This window comes from Odocoileus virginianus, chromosome 24 (genome assembly GCF_023699985.2).
Source record: "Odocoileus virginianus isolate 20LAN1187 ecotype Illinois chromosome 24, Ovbor_1.2, whole genome shotgun sequence".
In the NCBI taxonomy this organism is placed as follows: Eukaryota; Metazoa; Chordata; class Mammalia; order Artiodactyla; family Cervidae; genus Odocoileus; species Odocoileus virginianus.
The window spans coordinates 23005279-23018180 of record NC_069697.1 but is presented as its reverse complement, the minus strand read 5'-3'; the positions used below and the strand labels follow the sequence as shown (position 1 = coordinate 23018180).

Here is a 12902-nt window from a genome sequence, read left to right as displayed (position 1 = left end):
CTATCACAGTGAAGTGAAGTCGTGTCCGACTCTTTGCGACCCCATGGAATGTAGCCTACCAAGTTCCTCCGTCCATGGGATTTTCCAGGCAAGAATACTGGAGTGGGTTGCCATTTCCTTCTCCAGGAGATCTTCCCGACCCAGGGATCGAACCCAGGTCTCCCACACCGTAGGCAGACGCTTTACCGTCTGAGTCACCAGGGAAGTCCTTTCCACCTATCATACCATGCTACAATTTATGTTTTTAATGTCTGTCTTTCAGAGCATCTCAGGATACTCTAAATAGACAGAGACCATTCTTTCCTGCATTAGCACTATGCCCGATCAATTAATACCTGATATGACAACTGGACATCAATATGCAAAAAAAAAAAAAGAATCTCAATCCTTACTTTACATAAAAATTAATTCTAAATGGACATAAACCTAAGAATATAAAACATCATATACATAAAGCAGTTCTTCCTTTTAACATTTATGACACATACAAAACTTATTGAAAAGAATATAAGAGAAAAATCTTCATGACTTTAAAAGACATCAATTATTTAACTTTTGGAGAGGACACAAAAAAACATGACCCAGAAAGGAAAAAAGTTGATAAACTGGACTTCATCAATACTAAAATCTTTTCTGCTACAAACAACACAAGCATGGGGAAAAAGCTGTAAAATATGTAACTGATGAAGAACTTGCATAAAGAGCTACTTACACCTCAGTAAGACAACAAGTAACCCAACTGAAAATAGACAAATGATATTGAACATACACTTCAAAGATAAATGAAAGACAAATAAAAATATGAAAAGATGACATACCACTATACACCTACTGAACTAAAATTAAAATAAACAGTACCAGTGCTTATGAGGATACAAAGGGACCGGAACTTTCAAACACTGTTGACAAGAATGCAAAACAGCTTGATAAGTTTCTTATGAGGTTAAACATACACTTACCACATTACCAGCAACTGTACTCTTAGGTATTTACTCAGAAGAAATGAAAACATAAGCCTACACGTATGCAAATGATCACAGTAACTTTATCCATAAGAGACAAAATCTGGAAATAATCCAAATAGTCATTAGCTAGTAAATGGACAAATTTGGAATATTACTCAGCAATAAAAAATAATAAACTACTGATACATATGCAACTGGTTAACTCTCAAAAATATGCTAAGTGAAACAAGCCAAACACCAAAATGGCTGCATTCTATAAAAATTCCCTTCACACAATACTGTAGAAAAAACAATAGGAACAGAAAATATATCAAAAGTTACCAGAAGTCAGCAAATAGAGAAAGAGAACTGACTACAAAAGGGCAAAGGGAACATTCTGTGTGGGGATGAAAATGTTAAACGAATATGGTATATGGTCTATATGTTGGGTGTGGGGCTCAGTTGTGTCAGACTCTTTGAGAGCCCACAGACTGTAGCCTGCCAGGCTCCTCTCTCCAGTTTCCCAGGCAAGAATACTGGAGTGGATCTTCCTGACCGAGGAATCAAACCCTAGTCTCCTGCATTGCAGGCAGATTCTTTATCATCTGAGCCACCAGGGTTAGCACATCGCCAAAAACCCACAGGATTACCTTTCCACATCAATACCCCCGTTTGCAAATAAACAAATCTAAAATTAAACTCAGCATAACCTTTTTTGCCTGCAGCACCCTCTTCTAATCTCTGAACCAACTTTCCCTCTTTACCTACCATTTCAATCAATGGTACCCATCCAGTCACCCAAATTCGAAACCTAGACCCCTAGAGTCTGCTAATTTCTCCACTATTCTCCTCTCCAGATTTCGTTGTTGTTTAGTCATTAAGTCGTGTCGACTCTTTCACGACAACATCAAAGCCCTCTATCCAGAATGAAAGCCACTAAATCCTTTGAATTTTGCTTCCACGATCACTGTTCCATTGGACCCTTCCTTTCCATTCTCATTACCACATGCCTGAGGCTACTGTCAACTGGCCTCCAAAATTATCTCCATGCCTCTATTTCCTCACTTCTAACAAACCTGCATGTACATGAAGACTATATTATCTTTTCATAACATTCTTCTTTTAAGAATGCTCAAACTCATAGAAAGAGAGATCAGATTTGAGGTTACCAGAGACAGGGTGAGCAGATGAAGGTGGTCAAAACGTACAACTTCCAGCTAGAAGATAAATTACTATGAGGGCTTCCCTGGTGGCTCAGACGGTAAATAACTTGCCTGCAATGTGGGAGACCCAGGTTTGATCCCTGGGTCAGGAAGATCCCTGGAGAAGGGAATGGCAACCAACTCCAGTATTCCTGCCTGGAGAATCCCATGGACAGAGAGCCTGGCAGGCTATAGTCTGTGGGGTCACAAAGAGTCAGACACAACTGAGCGAATCTCTGTCTTTGAGAGATGTAAGGTACATGATTAACATAATTAATATTGCTTTATGTTATATATTAAAATTCTTAAAATAGTAAATCCTAAGAGCTCTCACAAGGAAAAAAATTTTTTTCTTTTATTTTGTATCTATATGAGATGATGGATATTCACTAAGCTTACGTGGTAATCATTTTACAATGTACATAAGTCAAATCATTGTGCTGTATACCTTAAACATACACAGAACTGTATGCCAATTATAAAACTGGGAGGAAAAAAGAATGAACAAATGAAAAATGGGGAAAAGGAACTGATCAGAGACTCCCTCAATGAATCACCTCATAATGAGGCCAGTATGCACTGTTTACTACACTTTGAATACTCTCTCAGCATTGTCCTGCCCCAAAATGGTCCTGTTTGCTTGGTTTTTATTTAAGTTCCATTCCGTCAAATGAGCTTTCCTTCAGCAATCAGCTCACAATTCCACCTCCAAATTTCAGTAACTTTTACTGCAGGTACCAGTATACTTTACCACCTCTATGTTTTGTCCTCCACAATGATCAATTTTCCTTAAGAACAAAGATACTGAACTATTAGCTTTCCATCCACTCAGACTTCTCACACAATTAAACAGTATTGGCTGATCCTCATTATCAAAATGAATTAGGAATATGATGAACCAAACTGGAGAAAACTACTAATATTTCTAAAATCTTCTTTAATACATTGAAGATTTCCATTCTGAAAAGCAAAATTTCCTCCTTCAATGTCTAGAGATTCATATATCTCTGTAGAAGTTCAATGAAACAAGGCATTATTTTCAAAGCAGCTGATACTCTACACATAGTGAGTCAACAGCAACCTGGAATTTATAATTACTGTTCTTATTAAGAGTTCAAACTATGTTCATAATCTGAAGTATAAACCAAGGCACAATGGACAAGACGTCTGCTTAAAGAAAACAAAAATCTAACTATTTTCCTTTTCCTTGAGCCTGAAACCAAGCAGGACTCTGTGGGACAGATCCGGCCTCTTGGTGGTAAAAGAGCTTTAAACTCTTGGGCTTTCCCTGAGTTCCAAAGAGCAAATCTAACCAGAGACATGAGAAAAACCCAGAAACAAAGGGCAACAGTCCAACAACACAAAATCATAACAGTTTAGCCATACAGAGTAAAGGACCTTTAGTTTCTCCTCAAGGGCTGTAGATAATACTGAGCCACATTCTTGAGTTGGTTTGCAGATACTAAACCCCCTACCAGGCAGAAAAGTTAGCTGTATGCTAACTACCAGACTGAATGCTGACTAGAGATAAGTTGAAGCCAGAAAACTGATAACTGAGATTCCCAAAAAGTCACCCTGATAGTGCACAAACAACCGATCAGAAGAATGTCCACAAGCTGATCAGACACATGGCAACCCTCACCCCTAATGCTGCCTTTAAAAATCCTTCCCTAAAAGCCTTGTTTTAGAAGTTCCAAAGAACAGCAAGGAGAAAAAGCAAGCCTTCTTAAGAGAACAATGAAAAGGAAAACAATAGAATGGGAAAGACTAGAGATCTCTTCAAGAAAATTAGATACCAAGGGAACATTTTATGCAGAGATAGACACAATAAAGGACAGAAATGGTATGAACCAAGCAGAAGATATTAAGAACAGGTGGCAAGAATACACAGAAGAACTGTACAAAAAAGATCTTAATGACCCAGATAACCACCATGGTGTCAACCAGTCACCTAGAGCCATACATCCTGGAGTGTAAAGTCAAGTGGGCCTTAGGAAGCATCACTACGAACAGAGCTAGTGGAGGTGATGGAATTCCAGCTGAGCTATTTCAAATCCTAAATGATGCTGTGAAAGTGCTCAATATGCCAGCAAACTTGGAAAACTCAGCAGTAGCCACAGGACTGGAAAAGGTCAGTTTTCATTTCAATCCCAAAGAAGAGCAATGCCAAAAAATGTTCAAACTACAATACAATTACACTCATTTCACATGCTAGTGAAATAATGTTCAAATCCTTCAAGCTAGGCTTCAGCAGTATGTGAACCGAGAACTTCTAGATGTACAAGCTGGATTAGAAAATGCAGAGGAGCCAGACATCAAATTGACAACATCCGCTGGATCATGGAAAAAGCAAGGGAATTCCAGAAAAACACCTACTTCTGCTTCACTGACTATGCTAAAGCCTTTGACTGTGCAGATCACAACAAACTGTGGAAAATTCTTTAAGAGATAGGAATACCAGACCACTTTACCTGCCCCCTGAGAAACCGGTATGCAGGTCAAGAAGCAACAGTTAGAACCTGACATGAAACATCAAACTGGTTTCAAATTGGGAAATGAGAACATCAAGGCTATATACTGTCACCCTGCTTTTTTAACTTATATGCAGAGTACATCGTGTGAAATGCCAGGCTGGATGAAGCACAGACTGGAGTCAAGACTGCTGGGAGAAATATCAATAACCTCAGATATGCAGATGACACTACTCTAATGGCAGAAAATGAAGAGGAACTAAAAAGCTTCTTGATGAATGTGAAAGAAGAGAGTGAAAAAGCGGGCTTAAAACTCAGCATTCAAAAAACGAACATCATGGCATCCAGTCCCATCACTTCACGGCAAATAGATAGGGGAAAAAATGGCAACAGTGACAGACTTTATTTTCTTGGGCTCCAAAATCACTGCAGAGGGTGACTGCAGCCATGAAATTAAAAGATGCTTGCTCCTTAGAAAAGCAAAAACACCATTTTGCCGACAAAGGTCTGTACAGTCAAAGTTATGGTTTTTCCAGTAGTCATGCACAGCCATAAAGAAGGCTGTGTGCCAAAAAAATTGTGGTGCTGGAGAAGGCTCTTGAGGGTCCCATGAACAGAAAGGAGATCAAATCAGTCAATCTTAAAGGAAATCATTCCTGATTATTATGCTGGAAGGACTGATGCTGACACTAAAGCTTCAACACTTTGGCCACCTGATAGGAAGAGCCGACTCATTGGAAAAGACCCTGATGCTGGGAAAGAGTGAGGGCAGGAGGGGAAGGGGGCGACAGAGGATGAGATGGTTTGATGGCAACACTGACTCAATGAACATGAGTTTGAGCAAATGCCAGGAGACAGTGAAGGAAAGGGAAGCCTAGAGTGCCACAAGCCACGTGGTCGGCAAGCAGTTGGACATGACTGAGTGACTGAACAACAAAGAGCCTTCAGAGCTTTTGAGCATGAGATGTCCATTCTCCCTGTTTGGCATTTTGCAATTAAGCACTGTACTTTCCTTTGCTAAAACCCAGTGTCCATGTTTGGTATCAATTCTTGGCAATTTTTTTTTTTTTTTAAACTAAATTTGACCATAATCTCCTTGAAGGCTTACAGAACTTATCTTCCTAAAGGAAGCACAACTGCTTTGCATTATCCTAACACGAGAAAAGTACAACAGGTATTTGTTGCTAAAGATTGGAAGGCATAAGCCCTGGCTGGCAGTGCTTGAGGAAGAATAGCTCACAGCAGTATATAATTAAGAATGGGAAGCCCCATCTCCTCTTCTGCCTAAAGAGGCTATAGAATAATAGTTCTCCCAACTAATCACCCCCTCCACTGTCATATTGACAGCATCAATTTCTACAATTCCAAGAATTGTTGTCTTTATAGAAACCTTTGGCAAAAGCTCCAAAATACAAGGATTTGGGGCCAGCAAATTCATAATATTAGAAGCACTCCAATGTGCTCCTTTAAAAATAAATAAAAGTATCTTTGATAGAGTACAAGGAACAGACTTGGAATCAGGAAGACCCCCTGGAGAGCATGGCAACTCACTCCAGTGTTCTTGCCTGGAGAATCCTACAGACAGAGGAGACTTGCGCTACGGTCCATATGGTCACAAAGAGTCAGACATAATTGAAGTGATTTAACATGCACAGGTGCTAGATTTGAAACTGACTTTATTTACACATACTAGCTGTGTCAGATTGGGCAAATCATGTAACTACCATTTCCTGTTTGCTAGGTTTTTGTGAGGGTAAAATAAAAATGGATGGAAGTATCCTAAGATAATGCCTAGTACATATTAGTTGTTCAATAAAAGTAAGATCAACATTCATTCAATTTTATCTTATTAATACTCATCTACTACTTGGCTTTTTACCAAGTACGTTTTAAAAAGCTGAGATCTGTGTTACTTAAGCATTCAACATATCCAACTTTTTTAAAGAGTTGCTAATAAAACCTTTTTGTTTTTACCTGTGAAATTAGGGTCTTAACATCAATTAAGTAAAATATCAGAAAATATTGGATTATATTGACAAATAAGCAGCTTTATATTTTCTTGCCCTCCTAACCATAAAATTCAAATGAATCATTTACCTTCATCGTCATCATCTCTTTCTTTCTCTTCCAATGCTTGGCTTTCCAATTGTCTTGCCACCTCATCAACTGAGGCTCCTGCTTCTTTATCAGGTTCCTGTTGCCCTGTTGATCAAATATAACAACTAAATAAATCTGACAAAGTTATCTTCCCACTAGAATATGTTCTAAGGAAGCTAAAAAACACGTAACTCTTCCTGACAAGTGTTCAGGAAACAAAAACTGAACCATTGTAAGGAGAATAGAATTTATTTAATGACAGAAAAATGTTCCATATCTAAGTGGTACTGCCCATTTAACAAGATACTCACTAGGCATTCTCTGTGCTAAGAGCTAATGATGAGGTGGTCCCTACCCTTAAGTAGCTTAACTTTCTAAAGTATTTAACAATTAATCTACAGCAAATACTTTATTAACCAAGCAGGAACTTAAGATGAGCAATAAATGCTGAAGGCCTTAGTAAGAAGCTGTGGGAAATCCTGGAAGCTTCAGGGCTTCAGATAGAAATTCAAGCTGAGCAGGGTAAAATCAAAATATATAGGAAAAGTTATTCTGTTACTAAAAAAAAACAAAATTCCCCAACAGCTAAACACAAGACCAGGCCCTGCTCTACAAGGGATTACAATCTAGCCATAGGAGTAATACGTAAAAAGAGGTAGCATTACCAGGTAGTACATGAGGTGACATGCTAGCTACCATAGAAAATTCATACTGAGATACACAACTGTTAACAACATATTAGGATCGGTCTGCTAAACACCTTAAAGGACAAACTGAAGAGTTTGGATTTCATCCGAAAGCCAGGAACAGCCACCAGACTATGTCCTGAAATTAAATTTTGCTCTGAAAGTGTCCCAGCACCTACAACTCTCCATCTTCAACTCCCAACTAATCAAAATTTCAGAAAGATACAGATTAACCCTTTTCAACCCCTCAACTCCACTTCATCACTTCTGACCTTTCCATTTTTCTCTCATTCTTTCCGCAGCTGATTTTAACAGTACAAATAATTTTTCCTAAAATGAAGGCCTTGATGCATCAAAAACAATGACTTCTCATATTCAAATATTTAAGTTTCTAGCTTATAATCTAACTGTAAACTTTCAGCTGTTTTCTTTGCCTTACCAGTGGATTCAGAGTAGCTTCATTCGAACTCAAGCATATTTTACCCAGACTGCCTACAAGTGGCATCATAATTCAGGCCTAAAGCCCCAAAGCTTGATGATACTGTAGGATTAGGCGGTGAAGATTCACACCGCCGCCACACATCCTGCTATTACTACTCAGTGACAAGAACACATTCTCAAGACACACACACCCCCAAATTCACACACACACACCCCAAGAGTGCAGCGCGCCACAAAATCACACATCCACACACGTACCCACCCAAACAGTGACAAGAGCGCGTGGGCATTCTCTCTTCACACACACACCCAACTCCAAAGTGCGGCGCGCCACAAAAATCACTCCGTAAACTAGGATGATAGGGGGAGGTGCGATCCAGGCACTAAGACTTGCCCACTCCACCCCCACTCTCGACGAAAAGATGTCCTACGTCTCTCCAGCACAGAGGCGGCAGTGTGGTCAGAACCAGATTTTCAAGGAGGAGGCCAACCCGCAAGGTGGGCGGGCTGGGCCCGGTGCATGGCTTCAAGTCCGTCGCATCGTCTGCGTGGGAGCGAAGTTCCGGCAATTTAGAAGCTCTGTCCCAGCAACCCCACAGAAACCGAGGCACCCTCTTCTCCACCACCTCACACCCAAAAGACGCCTGGAAGAAGTCACTTCTTCCCGGGACTGGGAATCTGCAGCTCCCCCGTGACACACGTTCAGTCCTGGGAGTCAGTCCAGGGCGCTCAGTTTCCCGGGCCCTGTCACCAACGCCGAGCCCGAGCCGAGCGGTTTGGCCATCCCGGCGGGGACTGGGAAAACACAAAACTCCCCTTTACCTGGGGCAGCCCCTTTACTCTTCTTCTTCTTCCGTCTTTTTTTCTTGGCCGCCTCTTCAGCCGTAGAGGCAGCTCCCTCCTCCCTGTCGTCTGGATCCAGGTCGCCATTCAGGTGGCTCCCGCAGGACGATGCCTCCTCCACACCCGCCATGTTGCCCGAGAGAGCGCGAGGCACTGAAACAGAAGAGCAAGGGCCCGCTCCTTCTTCACCCACCTACAGCAGCGACGCCGGAAGTTGCTCTCGATGGTAGAGGCGCGGGGAATGCTGGGACTACGGAGGACTCGACTGTGAGGGCGGTGCGCGGGGAGGGGCCGGGCTCACCGCAAGCAGGCGCGAGCGTGGCCGAGGAGATATGAAACACCTGGCGAAACCAGACTTTTCCCTTTTCTCTCGCTTCAGGCAAACTTGCCTGCTTAGGGTCAGGTTGAAAGCCCGCGCCTGATTTGTGGACAGGTGTTTACACCGCGGGAGAGAGGCTCCTCGACTGAAACCAAAAACTTTTAGATTTCGTGGTTTTATACTGCGCACCAGAAGCGAGGAGAAGTTCGAAAAAATTGCATTAACTTGTACACAGTTCTTTTTTATGACTCGAAAGGACTGCGTTTTTATTCACTATTACAGCTCACGGCGAGGCTGTCCAAGCTGTTAAGATGATATACCTACAAAGGCCCTGACTAAATCAGTCAGAGATAAGAAGACGTTTATTCATAGAGAAGCCAAAGGAAGACAGTGTCTCAAGGAGGGAGTGACCAACAGCGTTCAGTGCTGCTAAGAAGTAAGAGCGTGGAAAATGTCAGATGTATATAGTAGCGTGGTAGCCACTGGCAACCTTAGCAAGCGCTATTTAGGTAGAGAGATGGAAGCCAGTCTAAAGAGAGTTGAGGAACGAGAGGAAATAGAGAATCTCTTCATCCTTCAAGTTTCAGCTTAAATGCCATTCTCTCAGAGATCCCTTCTCAGCAATCTAAATCAGTCCCTACTCTCACTAAATTCTTAATTTTGTTTCATGGCAGTTTGTAATTAGTTTATTTATGTCATTATTTGTTTTTTGTGTGTCTCTCCAACCGTTTGAAATCCGTGAAGGCAAGAACATTGCCAGTTTTGTATTTTTCTTAGCAGCACCTACCTCTAACTAAAGCATTGTAGGAATCAAGTAGACTCATTGTATAAATAGCACTTAAGAAGTACCCTGTACTTTACATTCATTGTCTTATTTCATCCATTTTTGAGTTGGGGAAATTCGAGCTATAATTTTGGTGACTTGCACTAGGTTATACAGGAAGTAAATAGGGTTAGAATACAAACCCAGGTTACTAAGCACCAGAAATTTAGTAATTCTGTATTCTAACTTTCCCACTGAAATTTCAAATCAGTCCAATAAATATGTATTGATTGTACATTAGCATTAATTTTTCTTGGTGGAAGCTACAAAGTGAAAAATAAATTCTCTCAAGAAAGTTTTGCATTCAATGAGACAGACATATCACTTCAGTTTAGTCGCTCAATCATGTCCAACTCTTTGTGACCCCATGGACAGCAGCATCCCAGGCCTCCCTGTCCATCACCAACTCCGGGAGTTTGCCCAAACTCATGTCCATTGAGTTGGTGATGCCATCCAACCATCTCATCCTCTGTCATCCCCTTCTCTCCCACCTTCAATCTTTCCCAGCATCAGGGTCTTTTCAAATGAGTTGGTTCTTTACATCAGGTGGCCAAAGGATTGGAGTTTCAGCTTCAGCATCAGTCGTTCCAGTAAATATTCAGAACTGATCTCCTTTAGGATGGACTGGTTGGATCTCCTTGCAGTCCAAGGGACTCTGAAGAGTCTTCTCCAACACCACAGTTCAAAAGCATCAATTCTTTGGCACTCAGCTTTCTTTATATCCAACTCTCACATCCATATATGACTACTGGAAAAACAATAGCCTTGACTAGACGCCCTTTGGTGGCAAAGTAATGTCTCTGCTTTCTAGAATGCTGTCTAGATTGGTCATAACTTTTCTTCCAAGGAGCAAGCGTCTTTTAATTTCATGGCTGCAATCACCATCTGCAGTGATTTTGGAGCCAAAAAAAAAATAAAGTCTCTCACTGTTTCCATTGTTTCCCCATCTATTTGCCATGAAATGATGGGACCAGATGCCATGATCTTAGTTTTCTGAATGATGCACTTTAAGCCCACTTTTTCACTCTCCTTTCTCACTTTCATCAAGGGGCTCTTTAGTTCTTCGTTTTCTGGCATAAGGGTGGTATCATCCGAGTATCTGAGGTTATTGATATTTCTCCCAGAAATCTTGATTCCAGCTTGTGCTTCTTCCAGCCCAGTGTTTCTTATGATGTACTCTGCATATAAGTTAAATAAGCATGGTGACAATATACAGCCTTGACATACTCCTTTCTTTATCTGGAACCAGTCTGTTGTTCCATGTCCAGTTCTATCTGTTGCTTCCTGACGTGCATACAGGTTTCTCAAGAGGCAGGTCAGGTGGTCTGGTATTCCCATCTCTTTCAGAATTTTCCACAGTTTATTGTGATCCACACAGTCAAACGCTTTGGCATAGTCAATAAAGCAGAAATAGATGTTTTTCTGGAACTCTCTTGCTTTTTCGATGATCCAGAGGATGTTAGCAATTTGATCTCTGGTTCCTCTGCCTTTTCTAAAACCAGCTTGAACATCTGGAAGTTCATGGTTCACGTACTGTTGAAGTCTGACTTGGAGGATTGTGAGAGTTACTTTACTAGCACGTGAGATGAGTGCAGTTGTGCAGTAGTTTGAGCTTTCTTTGGCATTGCCTTTCTTTGGGATTGGAATGAAAACTGACCTTTTCCAGTCCTGTAGCCACTGCTGAGTTTTCCAAATTTGCTGGCATATTGAGTGCAGCACTTTCACAGCATCATCTTTCAGGCTTTGAAATAGCTCTGCTGGAATTCCATCACCTCCACTAGCTTTGTTTGTAGTGATGCTTCCTAAGGCCCACTTGACTTCACATTTCAGGATGTCTGGCTTTAGGTGAGGGATCATACTATCATGATTATTTGGTTCATGAAGATCTTTTTTGTACAGTTCTGTGTCTTCTTGCCACCTCTTCTTAATATCTTCTGCTTCTGTTAGGTCCATATCATTTCTGTCCTTTATTGAGCCCATCTTTGCATGACATGTTTCCTTGGTATCTCTGATTTTCTTGAAGAGTTCTCTAGTCTTTCCCATTCTGTTGTTTTCCTCTATTTCTTTGCACTGATCACTGAGGAAGGCTTTCTTATCTGTCCTTGCTATTCTTTGGAACTCTGCATTTAAATGGGTATATCTTTACTTTTCTCCTTTGCTTTTTGCTTCTCTTCTTTTCACAGCTATTAGTAAGCCCTCCTCAGACAGCCATTTTGCTTTTTTGCATTTGTTTTTCTTTGGGATGGTCTTGATCCCTGTCTCCTCTACAATGTCATGAACCTCTGTCCATAGTTCTTCAGGCACTCTATCAGATCTAATCCCTTGAATCTATTTGTCATTTCCACTGTATAATCATAAGGGATTTGATTTAGGTCATACCTGAAGGGTCTAGTGGTTTTCCCTACTTTCTTCAATTTAAGTTGAATTTGGCAATAATAAGTTCATGATCTGAGCCACAGTCAGCTCCCAGTCTTCTTTTTGCTGACTGTATAGAGCTTCTCCATATTTGGCTGCAAGAATATAATCAGTCTTTTTTGGTATTGACCATCTGGTGATGTCCATGTGTAGAGCCAGACATATAAATAAGAATAAAATAATACTAATACTTTGCTTACATCATTTATTATTTTCTATTCCAAGTTAGGCTGTCATAAAGGTGAGGAATTTTAAAAGGATCTAAAAGATCTTCAGTTTGGAGGCAAAGATGTGACTATCAACCTCTGGAGAAATAAAAGCCCACCCTTGTTGAGGTGCAAAGCTACTTCCAGAAGCTTTTTAACATACTTTGAGTAAAATACGCTGTATTAAAAATGCCTTCTAGCTTTGTTGTGACTCTTCCCAGTTCCACAAGTTCAGGGAACACTTGGGCCATGGCTATTACCTTAGTCCTAGTGCAGGACACTCAGGATCCTGGGGGACAGAACATATAGGGTCAGTAGGTAAATTCTGACAGAAGGTTTCTTGAGGTATAAGTTGATCTACAGAATTATCAATGTCAAAATAAAATCTTTTCAGTGAAAAAAAATAAGATGCTAAAATATACTGATAAAATACGGTTTCTTTGTTGCAAAGGAAT

The 12902-nt window shown here is 40.7% G+C and overlaps 1 protein-coding gene across 1 annotated transcript in view; it reads right to left on the bottom strand.

Annotated features, from left to right (window-relative positions):
- METAP2 (methionyl aminopeptidase 2) overlaps positions 1 to 8925 on the bottom strand; it is a 29811-nt gene extending 20886 nt beyond the window's left edge. The window contains exons 1-2 of the mRNA XM_020912815.2: positions 8664 to 8925; positions 6715 to 6819 (exon numbers count right to left, since the gene is read on the bottom strand). Of these exons, the coding sequence (XP_020768474.1) occupies positions 6715 to 6819; positions 8664 to 8814 (256 nt within the window). The 5' untranslated portion in view covers positions 8815 to 8925. The remainder of the gene's footprint in view (positions 1 to 6714; positions 6820 to 8663) is intronic.
- Between the last annotated feature and the right edge of the window lie 3977 nt (positions 8926 to 12902).